This window comes from Megalobrama amblycephala, linkage group LG7 (assembly GCF_018812025.1).
Source record: "Megalobrama amblycephala isolate DHTTF-2021 linkage group LG7, ASM1881202v1, whole genome shotgun sequence".
NCBI lineage: Eukaryota > Metazoa > Chordata > Actinopteri > Cypriniformes > Xenocyprididae > Megalobrama > Megalobrama amblycephala.
The window spans coordinates 25,359,303-25,379,311 of NC_063050.1; the positions used below are offsets into that span (position 1 = coordinate 25,359,303).

Consider the following 20,009-nt stretch of genomic DNA (forward strand, 5'->3'; position numbering starts at 1 on the left):
AGCATCTTAATCATAATGTACTAAATTGACTAAAAATTTAGGTTGGGTTAAAATTCACTTGCCTGTTTTCAACCTTGCTCTCAGATTTTTTTCCCTGTAAGCATGCTATAGGTCAGCATGTCCTTGTGTTGTTTTTAAAGAAATGCATTTATGGGTTATTGAACTATAGATGCAAGGTTAACAGTCTTTAAAAGGTCACTCACATGACCTACATGCCAAACACACTCAATAAACATGAACAATTAAAACAAGTACACAAGTGTCTTTATTTACGCAAGCAAGTTTGTTTCTACAGTTCGAAAAGAAAAAAAAAGCCACTGTCAAGCTGTTGGCACATTTATGTACAAAACCAGTTAATTTTACTGCCTGCTACAAAGCATTCTCAGTGAAAGTACAAAAAAACTAGTACAGTATGTGGATAAAGCTGAAAGCAATGTCAGGATAATACTGGATACGCAACATCATAACAAGTATAGGTTTAAGACATGGTTTGGAAAATCATCACGAACTAGAAAGGACAAAACTCAAACACTACAACCTAATAAGATATTTAGCTTAATATTGTTAGCGTAGCAACTGTAATACTGCACATTTAGAAAAAATATAGTTGATCCCAGCAAGACAGTCATAAGTGTAAAAATCAAAATAAAGGATCTTTTTTTTTTCTTCTTTTTTTTGAGTTAGTTAAAACTATTACCATTAGATGCATAACCATGCCACAAATAACAACTAGATTCACGGTTTTTACCTAATACAAGTTTCTTTTGTGGTTTTAAAAAAGCTGCATGACTAGTATGAGTACAGGGACTCAGCGCTGATTCCAAATGCACTTACACCAAAAAACTCACAATGGTCCATAAGTGCACAAAAACTAGCTTTTTTTTTTTTTTTTTTTTTTTGAGTTTTGTTTTTTGAGACACTGACAAAAGTACTTTACTGCAAAAGTAGGGCAACTGAAGATGGCAAGACCGAGCCAAAACACTGAGTTTGGCGAAATACATGCCTGTACATCCATATCTTTCTAGTTCTTATTCGAAGTGTTTGAATGTTACATAACTACCTTGTTTATTCCACATTCCACAGTGTTTGGCAGAGTTGTTGCAATCAACTTTTCCATTTAGATTTATACTTCTCCGATATGAACGACGATCTCAAGAATATCACCTACTGTAACACTGACTGGCAAGATGTGTTTTAAAAACTGACATGAAATGTGTATACACTTAAAAGAGATATATACAGTTCAGAGGAATGACCAAAAAACTGTTTTTGTTTGATTTCTTGCATTTAAAAAGTTAAAGCTAAAACTAAGCAATAAAACACCTGAAAATATTATTCGCATGTGAGTTTATGGCTTGCAATGGATGAGAGAAAACGAATCCATAGAGTCTCCCAAGGCAAATCCTATGTGACCACTCTAGCTGATTTGAGATGTTCTTTCACGGTCCTTCTTTCCCAGTCAGCAGCCATCTTTGTCGAAGCTTAAGAAACAGTTACTAAGCACCAGTGTCACACCTTCCATCAATACTGCACACAGCTAGCATATACAGTTAGGCCAAGCTACAATATAGCAGTAAAAGTCACTTTAAGGTACTTTTTGAAATCCCTGGCACTCCAAAAACTGAATTTGTTGGAAAAGAATCTGTACATTTTTGTGCTGTTGCTGCTGTAAGTGTGGCAGCCTGAGCGATTTAACCTGTAAATCATAAGTTACAAGTTTGGTCACATTTTGGTTTTTAAAAAGTCTAAAAAAAAAAAAAAAAAAAAAATCGGTGAATCTAAATCATGACTAGCCATTTATAGGGTGAGCTTGAAGAACGTAAATCATTGGTGAGTAATACAAAAATGTGAAAAGTGTGCTGTAATCCCTTTGGCTAAACCCAAAACCCCTAACAAGACCCAATGAGACTTAAAAGTATGTGGTACAAAAGAGAAGTCACTCAGCTTGGTGTGTTTATCAGAATGTGCTTTCAAACACGTCAACAGAAAAGGGAGGTAGAGGAGAAATGAAAGGACAAAGAAACTAAATCTAAATCCTGGGTAGTCAGAGACGTTGCCATTGAGACGATAAGCACGCCCCTAGACCAACATTCTGGGTCACACCCGTACGTAGCAAGTGTTACAGTTATTTGCCTCCCCAATCCCATCCCATCCCACTCCTCACCCCTGGAACCCATGGAAAGTAGACTCAGTTAAGTTTAGTTTATATATGTGTCTTCAGGGAGGGGAAGGGCATGCTTGTGTATGTGTGTGTATACATATTTATATGTGTGCGCATGACCGCGTGCTTTATGTGTATGCGTTCAGACGCTCTTTAGAGCGAGTTGAGTGGATATCATGAAGCTCCTGCTCCTCCTTGGACTTGATATCCTCGTATTTCTGCATCCGGCAGGCGTCCTTCACGTAAGCCCAGTTAGCCGACAGCACCATCAGGTAGTGCACCTACAGCAACACAGTGGTTAGAGGGGGAGGGTTAGTGTTAGTGCTGAAAACCATTCTGTACTCCCCAAAAAACTCAAAAGGATTACTCTGAAGAAGATCGGGAGGGCGTTTGGTGCCCCAGTTTAGACTGGAGATCAACCGTTTCCCATGTCAGACAAAGCAGCAACCAGTTCCAGCTGAATATAAGCCAGGTTAGTTTGTTTGTTTACACATGTTATCATTTTTAACTGGTGGGTTAACTTGGGGGCTACACAGCTGGTTATGGCGGGGAGGTGAGGGAAGCACAGGAACTGAAACGATTTTGCAAAATGCAAGGGCCTGGGTGTCATTTTAATCAAGCTAATTAAGGGGCGCCATTATGAAAGTCGTGGGCGATGGTGGTGGGGCCCTTGGTGGATAGAGAGTGTGTCGGGAGGTGGGAAAGGACACCCCAGACCGGAGCTGGCTTCAGAAACGCGTGCAGTACCTCCCCGTGTTCTTAGACGTCAGAATGGCATTGTTATGGATGAGGACAGACACTGCCACCACCTATGACAGTAGCCAGATCATTGAAAAAGAGAAAGGAAGAAGGTTACTTGCTGCCTCCTCACAACCCCATTCCTAACTAACTCCTTTTCACCTTCATGTCGTTCCAAACCTATATGATATTCTTCTGTTGAAAAGAGGAGATGTTTAATTTACACTGAAAGTGAATGGTGAGCAAGGGCTGTCAAGTTTCAAAAGCATCATAAAAATCCATCTTCTGAAGCCATACAACATTGACTGATAATCTTGCCCGTGGCACTCAAATCTCATTCACATTCTTGTATATTCAAATCCGCGCATCAGTGATGGCAAACGTCATTGGTTCTTTTTGGTCTCGTAACCAATTTTGAAAATGTGCATTTTTAAAGTGAGTTAAACCTCATTTACAAATGAGGTTTGAGCGTTAAGTCTGAGGGGAAAGACTTATGATGCCTTTTAGGGTGCGTTTTTTGTCAATTTCCGAGCCTTTGGTCTCTATTTACTTTCATTGTATGGAATAAAAGAGCTGCCAAACATCTCTGATGTGACAAAAAATACACATAATGATATTAATGATCAATAAATAATGCCAGAATTTTAATTTTTGGGTGATCTATCTCTTTAAATTTGGATGGTTCCGAAAATTTTGGCATAATTAATGCATTTTCAGAACAAAAATGGCTCCTGCAGTTTCCTTGCAATGCCACAGTAGGGAAAATGAGACACATTTTGCTGAAGTTCCTCTATACACCAATGGGTGGCATTATTGCTGCACAAATCAGCAGACTGCAAGTATGCAGCAATATTCTCTGAAAGGTATGATGTAATTATATAATCAAAAGAGCACAAATTATGATCCAATTCTGTAGACTCTTTGTTTCTAAGTACTTAATGTCCAAGCTGTTTTCTCATTTGCAAACCATGTGGAATGCAATTAACTGGTATAAATGAGGCCAGACTGTTGCCTTTCCAGAAAACAAATGCATTGTGCTTTTCAGATACACACACACTGAAGCTTAGGCAGAAGACAAAAGCACAATATACTAAGGTAGACAGTGAATTGACTGCATCAAATTAATTTGATGCTATTCTATTAACCTTCTACATAAGCTCTTATATTAACCAATGAAAATGGCTTTTTAAGGTTCAAACCAATGGGTAGAAAATAGTGTCTCACAATCACTTATCGCTGTTCCAAACAAGCTTCTCTCCTTCCTTCCCTCTCCTCTTCTGTTTCCATGGCAACAACACCTCCTGCATTTTCAATGATGAGCGTTCCTCTCCCTCTCCCTTCTTCTCTCTTTGCTCACTCACTATTTTACAAGAGGCCTTGGATGTCTATTGCATTTTGGCTCACACACGTTCTTTTCTGATTCTAAGCAAGTGCCTGATTTCTATAACATACTTGCTTAGATTTCATATTACCCTTCTCGCAGGTGTCACTGGAGTCAACGAATTAATGAATCTCATAAATCAATCTATATTCTATTTTATTGCCCTGAAAGGAAATTTAGATTCAGGGAAAATTTATACAATGCATAAACGGAGCAATAAAGCAAGATAAAAAGTAAAAGAGAAAGAGAGCAGTGGAAAAGCTCACCATGGCGATAACGGCAGCTCCAGCCCCCGCAAGTGCGCAGACAAACAAGTGGAATGTCAGATCCAGCTGAAGAAAGAGACAAAAAAAGACTCTGAAGAAGAGAAAACATGGATGGTTTTCTGACAAATCACCAAGAACACTGTTTTTTTTTTCTTTTCAAAAGTTGTAAATGAAACAAAGATTCTTGGAGTAAATTTTACAAGAAAATACCATTTCAGTCCTTCTATGTCAAAATTTAACGTTTCATTCAATGTGTTACTTGCCGTTTCTTTGTAATTAACTGTAAAATTGCTTCTACACCAAAGAATTACAGATAAATCTAGATCTCTAAAACAATTTAAAATGATAACCTCAAGCTATATTTCATTTCTCCAGAGCAGCATATGTCAACAGTGACCTTTAAACAGATCTGATAAATGTCTGTAATCTCTAATAATATTGTGAAAACATGACATCCACTGCCATATAACTTGTGGCGCAGTCTATAAAAGGAGCTGCGCAACCTTGCTAATAAATTTTAATGTTATTTAACTATTACATATTTATATGGAGGAATCCCCGCTACACAGCGTGTCTTCAGACTTAAAAGCATGGAAAGGTTTACAATTTATTCATATTCTCTCTCTCACTCCCCACCCTTCTTTTATGCCATAGGTCACTGACTGTAATGGTGGATTGAATTTAGATGAAGATGAAGGCCATCAGTCAGGATAAAAAAGGCCCTGCTTCAGAGCTGCCAACTGACCTCATTAGATTCACACATCTTGATGAAGTTCTCAGAACCAGTGCACAGTTTTTTCTCCTCACCAATGGACACAATTCCTGCAATTCAAATAAAGTAAGGTGTGTCAACATCAGATTATTAGGGAGTTGATATGTGCTTATTAAAAATGCAATAATAGTACATGCATAAATGACCATTAGATATGCCAAAGCTGTTTGGCTAAATTGTGGTAATATGTAGAAGTCATGCTTTGGTCACTTGTAACTTTTTAATAATGGTTTTCATTAGGTCTTGAACGTGTAGGTAAACGTGATTTCACCAAGTACAGCATATTCCTGGATCAACATCTTTGTTGATCCTGGAACACCATTCCAATCAACCGATCAGATTTGAGGGAAAAGTGTACTGTTTATGTCATGTTTAGAATTACAACAAGGGTTAAGTGCTTCTACATCAGTCATTTCCCTCTGATTTAAAGGGTTAGTTCACACAAAAATGAAAATTCTGTCATTAATTACTCACCCTCATGTCGTTCCACACCCGTAAGACTTTCATTCATTTTCGGAACACAAGGATATTTTTCTTAAAATCTAATGGCTCAGTGAGGCTTGCATTGCCAGCAAGACAATTAACACTTTCAATGCCCAGAAAGCTACTAAAGGCATATTTAAAACAGTTCATGTGACAACAGTGGTTCAATCTTAATGTTACAAAGCGACAAGAATAATTTTTGTGTGTCAAAAAAACCCCGAAATAACGACTTTATTCAAAAATATATAGTGATGGGCGATTTCAAAACAATGCTTCGAAGCTTTATGAATCTTTTGTTTTAAATCAGTGTTTTGGAGTCATGTGATTTCAGTAAACGAGGCTTCATTACGTCATAAGTGTTTCGAAATTGCAATGGTTTGCATGTTTGGCAGTTTGATTCACCGTCTGAACCACTGATTCGAAACAAAAGATTGGTAAAGATTGGTAAAACTTTCTGGGCATTTGAAAGTTTTAATTATCTTGCTGGCAATGGACGCCTCACTGAGCCATTGGATTTTACCAAAAATATCTTAATTTGTGTTCCGGAGATGAATGAAGGTCTTACGGGTGTGGAACGACATGAGGGTGAGTAATTAATGACAGAATTTTCATTTTTGGGTGAACCAACCATTTAAGGAATAGGTTATGGGTAGGGGTAGTGATAGGGACTACATTTTTGGATTGGAATGTTGTTCCAGGATCAACAAAATACATTGATCCAGGAACATGTCTTTCTTGGCAAAATCACGGTGACCAATGCGGTACACCACAGCTTTGATGTTGCAATACTGTTAATAAATGGCCACATTACATTTAATTGTCATAATGCTGCGTCCAGCAGTGATGGTACACAATTGATTTCTGTAATGTGCAAAAAGAGTGTTTCATGATCATAATACTGTTTATATATGCATTTTGTTGTTTAGCTGTTGCAAAATTAAGAAGAGTTATTTTCCAATATTCTCTGTCCTTGGAAGTCTGGATAATACATGTAGCCTGTCACATTCAGTAGCTTCTGCACTAAAACATGAATAAACAACACAAAACATAAATATGATTGAGAAAGGATTCCAGGTTGTTTTAAATCATCTCGGACAGTTACAGCCCTACAGCCAGCTGGACTTGGCATTCACTGCTAACTTATTCACATAGTAATCCAGAAGCACTTGAATGTGAGTAGAAAAGAGCAGAGATCCGTATTTTATTTTGTTGTCTAAGTATTTGGTTTACACCAACATGTGCAGAACATAAGAAAAGAAAAACATGGAACTGAAATGAGTTACGCACCAAACTGACGCAGGTCGAAGCAACTTTCCAGGCTACTATCCACCCGAGAGATGTTCTGACAGATATTCCAGATGTTGAAATACATGAAGACTGGCAGAGAGGTGAAGGCTGTAACGCCCAGCCAAGCCAACATGAAGATATAAGTAAGCATGATGAACTGAAGGAAAAAGAAAGAAATATATGTGCTCTTTGATAACTTTCAAGTAAATCCCACACCATATGGAATTAACTAAACATTAGTATTATAATATTCATAAATTCAGTAACTCATAAAATTATGGATGCATAATATAGCAGTGACCTTATCAGACATCTGAAAGATTTCTGTTGTTGGAATCAGATTAGATCAGATTTATTTTTTTCTAATTCAGTAAACTCCTTCTTTTCTACTATACAATACTATGTTTTCTATACCTCATTTAACTTGAAGCATGTGGTTTATTTTAGTGTGAAAGGTTTTTGTTTAAAACAGGCAAAACTTATAATTTATGAAATCATGCTTAGTAAAATTTCGAGATCAATGCTTTTTGCACCATATTATTTAAAGGGTTAGTTAGTTCACACAAAAATGAAATTTCTGTAATTAAAGAGTTAGTTCACACAAAAATTCACACCTGTAAGACATTCGTTCATCTTCGGAACAAAAATTAAGATATTTTTGATGAAATCCGATGGCTCAGTGAGGCCTGCATTGCCAGCAAGTTAATTTACACTTTCATTGCCCAGAAAGGTACTAAAGACATATTTAAAACAGTTCATGTGACTACAGTGGTTCTACTTTAATATTATAAAGTGACAAGAATACTTTTTGTGCACCAAAAAAAAAAAAAAAAAAAAAATTAACAACTTTTCAACAATATATAGTGATAGCCGATTTCAAAACACTGCTTCGAAGCTTTTGTTTCAAAGCAGTGTTTTGAAATTGGTCATCACTAGATATTGTTGAAAATTCGATATTTTGTGTTTTTTGGCACAAAAAACACAAAATATTCTCGTCGCTTTATAATAATAAGTTAGAACCACTGTAGTCACATGAACTGTTTTAAATATGTCTTTAGTACCTTTCTGGCCACTGAAAGTGAAAATGAACTTGCTGGCAATAGAGGCCTCACTGAGCCATCGGATTTCATCAAAAATATCTTAATTTTTGTTCCGAAGATGAAGGTCTTATGGGTGTGGAAAAACATGAGGGTGAGTAATAATTTTTGGGTGAACCAACCCTTTAATCACTCACCCTCATGTCGTTCCACATCCGTGAGACCTTTGTTCATCTTCAGAACACAAATTAAGATATTTTTGATGAAATCCGAGAGGTTTTTTTATCCTCCATAAAAAGCAACATAATTACCACATTCAAGGTCCAGAAAAGTAACAAAGACATCGTCAAAATAGTCAACATGACTACAGTGGTTCAACCTTAATGTTATGAAGTGACAAGAATACTTTTTGTGTGCAAAAATAAGGACTTTATTCAATAATTTCGTCTCTCCTCTGTCAGTCTCCTACGCTGTTTACTTTGTATAGACAGTGCAGGCTTTCGGATTCTACATCAGAAAGCCGACTCATTATTGGCCGGCTCCTGCGTCAGCATCACACGCATGCATCGTGCTGCTCACGTGTACAGTGTCGGCCAATACTGAGTCAGAGTTCTGATGTAGTACACGGAAGCCTGCACTGTCTATACAAAGTAAACAGCGTAGGAGACTGACAGGGGAGAGACGAAATTGTTGAATGGAGTCGTTATTTTTGTTTTATTTTTGCACACAGTATTCTTGTTGCTTCATAACATTAAGGTTGAACCACTGTAGTCATGTTGACTATTTTAACGATGTCTTTACAACTTATCTGGACCTTGAATGTGGTAATTATGTTGCTTTCTATGGGGGGTTAAAAAAACCTCTCGGATTTCATCAAAAATATCTTAATTTGTATTCCGAATATGAATGAAGGTCTTATGGGTTTGGAATGACATGAGGGTGAGTAATTAATGACAGAAATTTCATTTTTTTAATGAGCTAACCCTTTAACATGCTATCCTGCCTCTGGAATAGCTTTTTTAGATGGGTAGTTGATCTTACCCAAGCACTGACACAGCGCCCACAGGTGGTGATCTTAAAGTCCCCATAAAGGTCCCGGATGGCCCCAGTGGTGAAAAATCCCTCCACCATCAGCAGAATACCATAGACAAAAAAGGCTGCTGCCACTCCATAGATCACATACTTTAAGATGTCAATCCTGAGGAATCAAAACAATAAATAATTAGTAACTTTCTTATGAAAAGCATGTCAGTGGCAATTCAAATAAGAAAATAGAAGGCACAATGGTGGCAGACTATGTATGTATTTTGTGAAGCCCTAATCCACAGATATTTTGTGTGTAGATTAAAAAATAACACATACAAGTCCATAACTGTGTAATTATTCCAAAGCCTTACTCAAAAGTATTTGATAAAATAAGATAAAATGGCTGAAAAAATGCTGCTCCACACTATTATTCCTTCCTCCACCCACTCCTTTCTCTTGTTCTCTCCATCCATCCTGCTCTCCTTCCCACCAGTAGAGTTCCGGTGAGCAGGTGTGCTCGGATGATCTGGTGCGATTTCAGAACGCTTAATTCTCTGAGTGGGACTGATGCCAAAACCTAACATGGTAGCTCAGAAAAATCAGTCTTGGAAAAAAATGTTTACGTGTGTGTCGCTCTTCTTTAGAAATATGAGTGTGGGAAAAAAAGTTATTGTCTTTACTTGCTCTAGGTATAATTATTCTGTATTGTCCCTATTAACTTGAATAAAATGTATGCAATAGTGTGGTGAAGTTAAACCAATAAACCACAAATAGACAATGAATGAAGTCATATGTCATATGAAATCAAATGTTAATTCATTTGAACTTTAAAACTTGGGTTCTTGGCAATAGACGAGCAATAATGTCAGTTAGCACTACATTATTGAGCAGAACCGATGAAAGAAATTGCATTTGAAGCAACTAAAACATCACAGAAATTTGGCTCAACAGGCAGCAAATGTTCTTTTTCATCACAACGTTGTTATTGTGGCACTCACATGGTAAAGACATCCAGGGCATCGACAGGCGACCGGACAACATCGAAGTAGGTCTGCAGGATGGTGACGGTCCCAGAGAGAGCCTCATGACCACAGCCACAGAAGAGCGCCACCCCAGCATACAGCAGGATGGTCGCGATCAGGGAGGCGTAGGGTATCCCACTCAGGCATTTGAGGCAGCATTCAGAACACCCTGGGAACAAGAGGGAGAGTCAGTCCATAACTGCTACAAGAGCAGTAGTGTATAACAACCAATAGCGATGCGATATATGGTGATGCTGTTGATTAATATATAGAAGTGCAAGAGAAATTAGAATCAAGTAATGGGAAAATGTCAAAAATGTTATCAATTAAGTATCTTGTTGAGTTTTTTTTTTTAATAAATCAAGAGAAGGCATTTAAAAAAAATAATAATAATACATTAATTGTGCAAGGATGCTTTAAATTGATCAAAAGTGACAGTAAAAACTTTTTAATTTGTTACAAAAAATAAAATAACTTAAAATAAATGCTGTTCTATCAAAAAAATCTTAAAATTAATGTACCACTGTTTCAACCAAAATATTAAACAGCACTGTTTTAATTCATCTTTGCCATCACAGAAACACATTATATTTTAAAATATCATAACATAATAGAAAACAGTTATTTTAAATTGTAATAACATTTCACAATATTACTGTTTTAACTGTATTTTTGATCAAATAAATGCAAACGTGGTGAGCATAAGATACTTCTTTCATAAAACAAAAACAAAAATGAATACCCCTAATGTTTATGTGCAATAAAGAAGTGTGTGTATATGTGTGTGTATATTTATACATCTTTATCACTCTATCTATCTTTCTATCGATAGATAGATAGATAGATAGATAGATAGATAGATAGATAGATAGATAGATAGATAGATAGATAGATAGATAGATAGATAGATAGATAGATTTTTTTGCTTTGGAAATGTAATTATGTAGAAGTATTGAACTATCCTACAATCATTTAATTAAAGCATAATTTATTCAGGGTTATAAACAGAAAGACTACATCAATTCAAAGCAGGACAGTTCATGTACAACAGACGAAAATGGTGAGTCCCGTCAGTCCATTACCTGAGTGGTAACAGATGAAAGTGCATAGCAAATTTTATTTGCACTGTCCAAGAGAACATCCATTCCCACAATGTCAAAGGGCAGGAAGTTTATTGTCACTCTAACTGCCACAGCTGAGAGATTCATGGACACAATTCAACAGCACACAAACACTATTGATTGCAAAATTGCAATTCGAGAATGGCACAAGCAATGATTTATGGGTCATCATAAACAAAGCCCACCAATACAGGAAAGAATATAGATCAGGTCTTCAGAGGATGTTCACTATCATGTATACCTTAGAATAAAAATAAAAGTCATTATTGTGGAACTCAGCAAGTCGAGCAGGATAAATGTTTTACAGCACATCCTCTTAAGCCCTGAAGCAAAGACATAGTATGGAAGATACAGCTGAACGGTTTTTGAGCTTACATCCCTTCTTTTCACTGAGAGCCTTGTAGTTACTGTTGGTGCAATGGCATTGTATGTGCATTCTCCTCATTCCTTGCAGCTGTGCCCCAGAACCTGCTGTTTACAGGAGTGTGGAGAATGTGTTTTTTGCAGCAGTGACCCAGCTGTTACAGGGGAAACAGACTTACACCTCCATTACACCTTGAGAAGAGCCTGCAGCTCTGAACACAGTATAAATGCTCTGGAGAGTAGGCAAGTGTTACTGCATCGAAACATGCATTATGTAATCCTGACTGATTTAGAGTAATGCACAGATTAAGAAAAGATAACAATGTTTATTTATTAATCACACTATATACTGGAATTTCAGTCAGTGCTCAAACATTTTGTATGCATTGATTCTTCTTGTATAGTATGACTTGTTTTCTGTTCATGAACATGAATTCAATCAGATCAACAAAATTAAAATAAATCCAGTGTTTTAAGAACACTAAAGTCTGTGGATGAAGCAGTGAGATTTTTTTTATGATAGAAATTAATTATTTTATTCATTAAGAATTAGGGCTGTCCAAATTACATGCAATTACTTTTTTTTTTTTTTTAAAGCTGCAGTCTGTAAGTTTTGCGTCTTTGTCGCCATCTCTGTTTGAAACATGTGATTGCAGTTATTTGTGGAATTATCATCTTTACGTGGGTTGTGCATCGGCACGGCTCCTCAGCACAGATAAATCTAATGTTTGCTGTTAGTCACCACACCAAAGTGGATAACTTACTTTGGAATCACAGGTTGTAGTCTTGAAGTATGACCAAAATAAGAATTTATTTTGGTAAATGTCATCTAAACAAGTAAGTAACATGTCTGCCACTTTTGTTCTGACCAACTGAGAAAAAAAGCATTACAATAAATCACGCTGCCAATGGTGATAAAATCTAACGATCGCTTAGCTCTGATAACGTCAAACTGTGCAAATTGTTATTATTGTAATACTTTGTTCTCAAATTGATTAATTACAGAAAAAAAAGTGTGATTAATTAGTTACTTTTTTAATCAATTGACAGAACTAGTAAGGATGTTTTAAACTGATCAAATGTTTCAGTAAAGACATTTACAAAAAAAAAAAAAAAATGCAAAACAATTTTATTTTAAATAAATGCTGTTCTTTTGAACCTTCTATTTATCAAAGAATCATTTACACAAAAATATTGAACAGCACAACTTTTTTCAACATTGAGAATAATAAGAAAAATCAGCAAATTAAAATGATTTCTGAAGGATCACGTGACAATGGAAACTGGAATAATCACGCTGAAAATTTAGATTTGGTATACATTACATTTTAAAATATATTTAAAATAGAAAATAATTATTTTAAACTCTAACAATTTTTCATAACATTACTGTTTTCACTGAATAGCCTTGGTGAGCACAAGAGGCTTCTTTCAAAATTATTTTAAAAGTATTACTAACCCCAAACTTTTGAAGGTAATTTGGACCCACTTTATATTAAGTGGCCTTAACTACTATGTACTTACATTTAAATTAATCATTTGATACAATGCACTTATTGTGTACATACATGTTTTTACATTGTACTTATATTTTAAAAACACCTGCATGTAATTACATCTGTAATTAATTTCTGTAATTACATTTATAATTACACTATTGACCCATCCCTTAAACCTACCCATACCACCAAAGCTTTCCCTAACCTTACCCGTACCCCACCTCAATAGCTGAAAATGTGTTTTGCAATTCAATATGAACCCAATAAGTACATTGTACTTATTTTTTGATGTAAGTACATAGTAGTTAAGGCCACTTAATATAAAGTGGGACCGGTAATTTAATATATTTTGTGCAGGAAAGCATTTGTTGTAGCCCTATATTGCACATTTTGAATTATTTGGGCACCTCTGTGCTCTAAACCAGCTAAATGAAATACCATTAGAGATTATATGGGCTTACTTTTCTGGAAATCTAATCATATTGAGAAATACAACTACAAACTATATGTATAATCATATTTATGCCATCTACACAGGTACTGTTTCAGTTTGTCCCTTACTGTACCTTGCTTCCTACAGTAATCTACACAAAACCATCAACATCACTGATGTCACTTTTTTTTTCAGTGCAGAGTGTTTCAGAAAAGTCTATATGCCATTAAAGTCTTCATGTTTTTGCTATTGCTTGGATCCCTAATTCCAGGTGTCTGTAAATATGATTGCCTTCATTTCAGGTAGACTGACTCTGATATCTGTGAGTGAAGTAGAATGACACGTTACTTATTTATCATGCCAATAAACAGCACCAAACTGCCATCCCTGTGGTGTGCTTAAGATGCAGTCAGTTTTGGGAGTGCTGAAACAGATTAATGAGGGAGCCAAAGTCTATTCTTTGATCTCAGTGGGATGAGACATGAGATCAATACTCAGACTGTCAGTGGAAAACTCAAGCCTAAACCTGCCTCATCAAGTGCATCCCTCTCGTGCCATATGTACCGGGAAGAAATCTATAATATTGGCTAAGGTAAGAATATTGCTGTTTAGAAATGATAGTTCTAAAAAGGCTAAATCCATTTATCTGTCCTTGAATCTGCCTCTTTAAAGTCACCATGAAACAGAAGTTGTTATAAACTTTTCTTTCCTATTGTGATGTATATCCATGTGAAAAGTCTTTGCAAACAAGATAAACATGTAGGGAAGGACTTGATTTTGTCCAACGGGAATTAATCATTGTGGTTTGCTATCGCTGTGATCTCTTGTGAGTGACAGGTTGCCCTCGCGCCAAAAAACATGTCGTTGAAAGAGGGAGGGGAAGTTATTTTGATTACAGGGGTACACAAATTCAAAAAAAATAAATAAATAAAATGATGTGAATGGATAAATCATTTATAATAAACACTGCAATATTCCATAAAAAATAAGAACTGTCCATTTTGATTTCAAGGTTACTTTAGTCTGAAAGTTATCAATAAATAATACCCTCACTGTGGATGTTTGATTCTTTCACTGTTCTTTCAAATTCAGAAACAGCGGAGAGTGTTTCCATCGTTGTAGATGCTCTCAGGAAGGAAGTCTGTACAGCTATTCTCTGCAATTAAAAGTGCACTTGGTGAACAAAACAGTGTGATTGTGGTAAATCAGGTACTGGTCAAAGTCCTCAGATTCAATACTCATTATATAATAGGGAACAATAGTATTGTGACAATAGTAAACTGGTTGGAAACATAGGACTGTGGTTATTTTAAGCTAAATTTATGTCTCTTTTGCTGTAATATAAATGAGTTTTCTGACTAGTAAAATCATAAAAGTGATAAAACTTTTTAACTATGACCCTGATAAATCAAGTAAAAAAGACATTATGGGTTGATTTGAACTAAATTTTATATGAGCGAGTCACTCTTTTTAAAAAGAAGAAAAAAAAGCTCATTACAACTACATCACAAATAATAAATGAAGCTCTAAAACAGACCTGGTATAATTGGCAGGCACTTTCAAGGGAACAGTAATGGAAGAAGACAAGCACCCTATATTGACTACATTAAGGCTGAGAGAGGTGGTGAGCATCTCTCACACAGATGAATTGCTTCCTGCTTGGTAGTATATCAGCAAATACTACTATCTGTCTCCTTGTCCACTGGTCCAGAAGATCAGAATCAGAGACCATTACAATGGTAATCTCCTTTCTTTCCTCATACAGACTTTCTTATGTTTAGACGAACTGTGCATGGATTTCAACAAGGTGGCAGAGTTCAAGTTTTTTTTTTTTTTTTTTTTTTTTAATTAGTGTATCATCATCATATTACATCACTTAGTTACTTAATTTTACTAATAAAAAAAATCAAATAACCAAGTGTATTATTTTTATATTATTTTATAAAAAATAATATATATATATATATATATACACTGCCCAGCCAAAAAAAAAAAAAAAAGCAGCTGTTTGGATTTTAATAGGCAAATACTTAAGAATGGATGGATCATTATTACAGTGATTATTATTTTTCTAGCATGTTATATGTTTGGCAACAGTTCTTTTAACCATAAAATATGGAGTGTGTAGCTTTTCATTTCTTAAACAACAATGTATTAAGATGTATCATGGCTATATTCCAGGATGACAATGTCAAGATTCATCAGACTCAAATTGTGAAGAATTGTTGGGAGGGAGCATGAAGAATCATTTTTACACATGAACTGGCACTGACCTTAACCTCAGTGTAAGTTTTTGGGATGTGCTGGAGGAGACTTTATAGAGTGCTCACCTCTTGCATTGTCAATACAAGATCTTGACCAACAAAATAAATGGAAATAAATATTGTGATGTTATTTCCATCAAGAGGTGCATCAATTTTTGGTAAAGAGGTGAGCACTCTGTAAAGTCTAATGCAGCACATTCCAAAGACTTTCAATGAATGAAAGTCTGAACTCAAGGTCTGGACTCAAGAGGTGCCAATTCATGTGTGAAAATGATTCTTCATGCTCTCTGAACCATTCTTTCACAATTTTAACCCTGGTGAATCTTGACATTGTCATCCTGGATTATGGGCATGATGTGTCCTCCTACATGGTTGTTTAAGAAATGAAAAGCTACACACTCCATCTTTAAGGGTTAAAAGAACCGTTGCCAAACATATAACATGCTAGAAACATAATATTCACTGTAATAATGATCCATACATCGATCCATAAGTATTTGCCTATTAAAATCCAAACAGCAACTTTTTTGCCGGGTAGTATACAGTGGGTACGGAAAGTATTCAGACCCCATAAAATTTTTCACTCTTTGTTATATTGCAGCCATTTTCATTTTTTTCCCCTCGTTAATGTACACACAGCACCCCATATTGACAGAAAAACACAGAATTGTTGACATTTTTGCAGATTTATTAAAAAAGAAAAACTGAAATATCACATGGTCCTAAGTATTCAGACCCTTTGCTCAGTATTTAGTAGAAGCACCCTTTTGATCTAATACAGCCATGAGTCTTTTTGGGAAAGATGCAACAAGTTTTTCACACCTGGATTTGGGGATCCTCTGCCATTCCTCCTTGCAGATCCTCTCCAGTTCTGTCAGGTTGGATGGTAAACGTTGGTGGACAGCCATTTTTAGGTCTCTCCAGAGATGCTCAATTGGGTTTAAGTCAGGGCTCTGGCTGGGCCATTCAAGAACAGTCACAGAGTTGTTGTGAAGCCACTCCTTCGTTATTTTAGCTGTGTGCTTAGGGTCATTGTCTTGTTGGAAGGTAAACCTTGAGCACTCTGGAGAAGGTTTTTTTCCCTCAATTGCAACCAGTCGTCCTGTCCCTGCAGCTGAAAAACACCCCCACAGCATGATGCTGCCACCACCATGCTTCACTGTTGGGACTGTATTGGACAGGTGATGAGCAGTGCCTCAAGAACCATCTCAAGGATGATTAGAAGAAATGGACAGCACCTGAGTTAAATATATGAGTGTCACAGCAAAGGGTCTGAATACTTAGGACCATGTGATATTTCAGTTTTTCTTTTTTAATAAATCTGCAAAACTGTCAACAATTCTGTTTTTTCTGTCAATATGGGGTGCTGTGTGTACATTAATGAGGAAAAATGAACTTAAATGATTTTAGCAAATGGCTGCAATATAACAAAGAGTGAAAAATGTAATATATATATATATATATATATATATATATATATATATATATATTTATATTTTATTTTTTTTGCATACATGTGGTTTCAGTTGGTTTCAAATGTTATCTCAAACTGATTTAATATTTAAAATGGTGTAATATAATTACACTATAAAATGTAATGTAATATCCAAATATTTAATTTGAAAATACAAACAAATTAAAATCCGTTTAAATGGAATGAAACAGAAGAGCAGCCCAAACCTCAAAAGCACATTAGAAAGGCCATCAAAGCTGATGAGGAAAAATGATGTAACCCAAAAATAGACACCACACTTCCAGATGACACGTTGTGGAGTAATGCAGGTTTACAACTGGAACACCTGTCTCATTTCCTCTCTGTCCATTGTTTTTAATCCACTGTCAGAGGAGAGAATGCGCCACATCTATCAGGATAACAACAGGGCGGATGTGAACGATTATTTACAGCTTCTCTCTACATTTCACACAATCACACTGGACTTGGAAAAGCATCCTATACCCTTAGCCAACATTCCAAATGGAGAGAAAGCATCTTGGAATGCTTGCTCCTCATATTCCCTATGTGGGAGTTGGAATTAAACACACAAAAGCTTCTGAGGAGAAATCGTATATTTGCACCATTGTTATTCACTGGAAAGCAATACTATGCCCTGCAAAAATGTCTAGACCCTTAAATACCTATCCTTATCCTACAAAATACAAACAAATGACATTATTTTTTATATGGAATGTAATGGAAGAGCAGCTCAAACATCAAAAGCACATAAGAAAGGCCAAGATAATGAGGAAACACTATGTAACCAAAATGCACTACATTTTCTTTCCAGATGATTTGTTGGTTCATATTGAATGGATGATCAGGGACAATAATAATTGTATCACCTTTTAGAACTACATATAGATAGCTTCAAACTAATAGAGTTATAGACGCTGACTAAAAGCCAAGCATTGCCCTAATGAGAATAGCCAATGGCTTACAAAAGGTTTTTAAATATGAATCATTAAAATTAGCATTTTGAAGAGTTTTCATATACTATTTAAGAAATAATTATCCTGGAACACCACAATATACTGTTATAAATTATCTTGAGCTGCATTAAGCTGCAGTGAATTGGCAGATCGATTAAAAACCATAACATTACTCCTGCCGCTGATGCACAGCACCTCTCCTGACAGCAGACAGATCATAATGCACCTCTCCATTTCTTTAACCCACAAAATATCAGGTTTATAAATAAATAAACAGTTAAATAAACAGTTGTTTCTATGAATGCTGTAGTAGAGCATTACAACAACCTTTCCCTCACTCAAATATTGAACAAAACAGCTCAGCAGATGCAGGACTCTGAAAGGCTGTTAGCCGCAGCCAGCTGCCAGCCTGACCAGAATGTGAAGCAGCTCCCCAGCATGCAGCTAATGGCATGTTGAATGACCGCAGACCAACCAGAGAAAGAAATAGAGGGAGGAGCTGATGCATCACATCTGTGTAAATGAGAACTCCAGCATCATCAGGCAGATGCGTGTGAGGTAAGTCAACACCGACAACATGTTCATATGAGCCACTCAACAAAGAATATTCATATTTTATCTCCCATAATCATGATTTATTTTTTACTTTGAGCTGTGTGTATGTGTTTGACAGACTGCATTGTGTTCCATATATTGTTTCAAACAATTTGCTCTTTTGGAAAGGCATAACCAGACTTAATGAATTAAAAAGACAACAACAAGACAATAACTTTTTAATTAGCCACACAGAACTGAAACACATGGACATAGATTACAGCTCCAAATACAACGCAATTTTACTCTTATTGTTGAGTAAATATGGTTTTTGGAAAAAAAATCACTACCATTTTCAAAAAAACAAGTACTTTTTAAATAAGCAGTGACGGATCTACTCTGACAGGATCCGGCATTCGGGGTCGGATCAAATATTTCTGACATGGAAATACATCAGATCTAATTCAGAATTCAATTTCATTCAGAAAATAAAAACATGCTTATCACAGAAAAGGTCTATTCAAGTCAGTGTATGTACAGTATGAACTGTATAAAAAAAAATGGATAGAACAAAAATTGACCAATCAGCAGTTAAAATGAATTTGTTTTTGTTGCAATTCTCGCTTGGTGTGAGGGGTGTTCCAATAACCCTAGCATTAGTACTGTGTGTGCATGTGCGATAGTGAGCTCTTTACTTACCACAAATATCTGAAATCTAAAACCCCACTCAAAAGGCATCAGGGACCAGGCAGTGTTTATCCCTGTAAAGTCTCTCCATTGCTCCATTACTATTATATGAAGCACACATGGCGACCCATGGGGAGGCACTTATGATGTCATGAACAAGGGCATGACTCTGTTGACTTAAAACAGTATCTACTAGTAAACAATATTAATTCTATGTAAATGGAAAACAATGCACACAGGTAAAATATCATGTTTAATGTGTTTGATTCATAGGCACATTACGAGTGGAATACTAATCAGTACTGTTGGTGTTCAAAAAGCTTCAGATTAGGACTGTTTCAGCTGACAGTTAAATCCATAGAGGCCTCTAGGAATGTTTAAACAGTGTAGAAAGATTCTGGGATATTCCTTTAGCAGTTAAACCCAGGCTGCACTGATCTCTACGCAAGAGAACCTGATGCCACTTGCTTTCATTTATTCAATTATTCACTCATATTTCAGCATTAAT

At 35.9% G+C, this 20,009-nt stretch overlaps 1 protein-coding gene across 3 annotated transcripts in view; it reads right to left on the bottom strand.

Moving 5' to 3' along the window:
- Nucleotides 1-242: 242 nt before the first annotated feature.
- The window catches only part of gpm6ab (glycoprotein M6Ab), a 63,605-nt gene continuing 43,838 nt past the window's right edge, over nt 243-20,009 (bottom strand). For 2 of the 3 annotated variants that reach the window (XM_048196710.1, XM_048196709.1), the window contains exons 2-7: nt 10,150-10,342; nt 9,167-9,323; nt 7,089-7,245; nt 5,292-5,368; nt 4,547-4,612; nt 243-2,442 (exon numbers count right to left, since the gene is read on the bottom strand). In XM_048196710.1, the coding sequence (XP_048052667.1) occupies nt 2,290-2,442; nt 4,547-4,612; nt 5,292-5,368; nt 7,089-7,245; nt 9,167-9,323; nt 10,150-10,342 (803 nt within the window). In that variant the 3' untranslated portion in view covers nt 243-2,289. The other variant, XM_048196711.1, reaches the window with a different exon arrangement.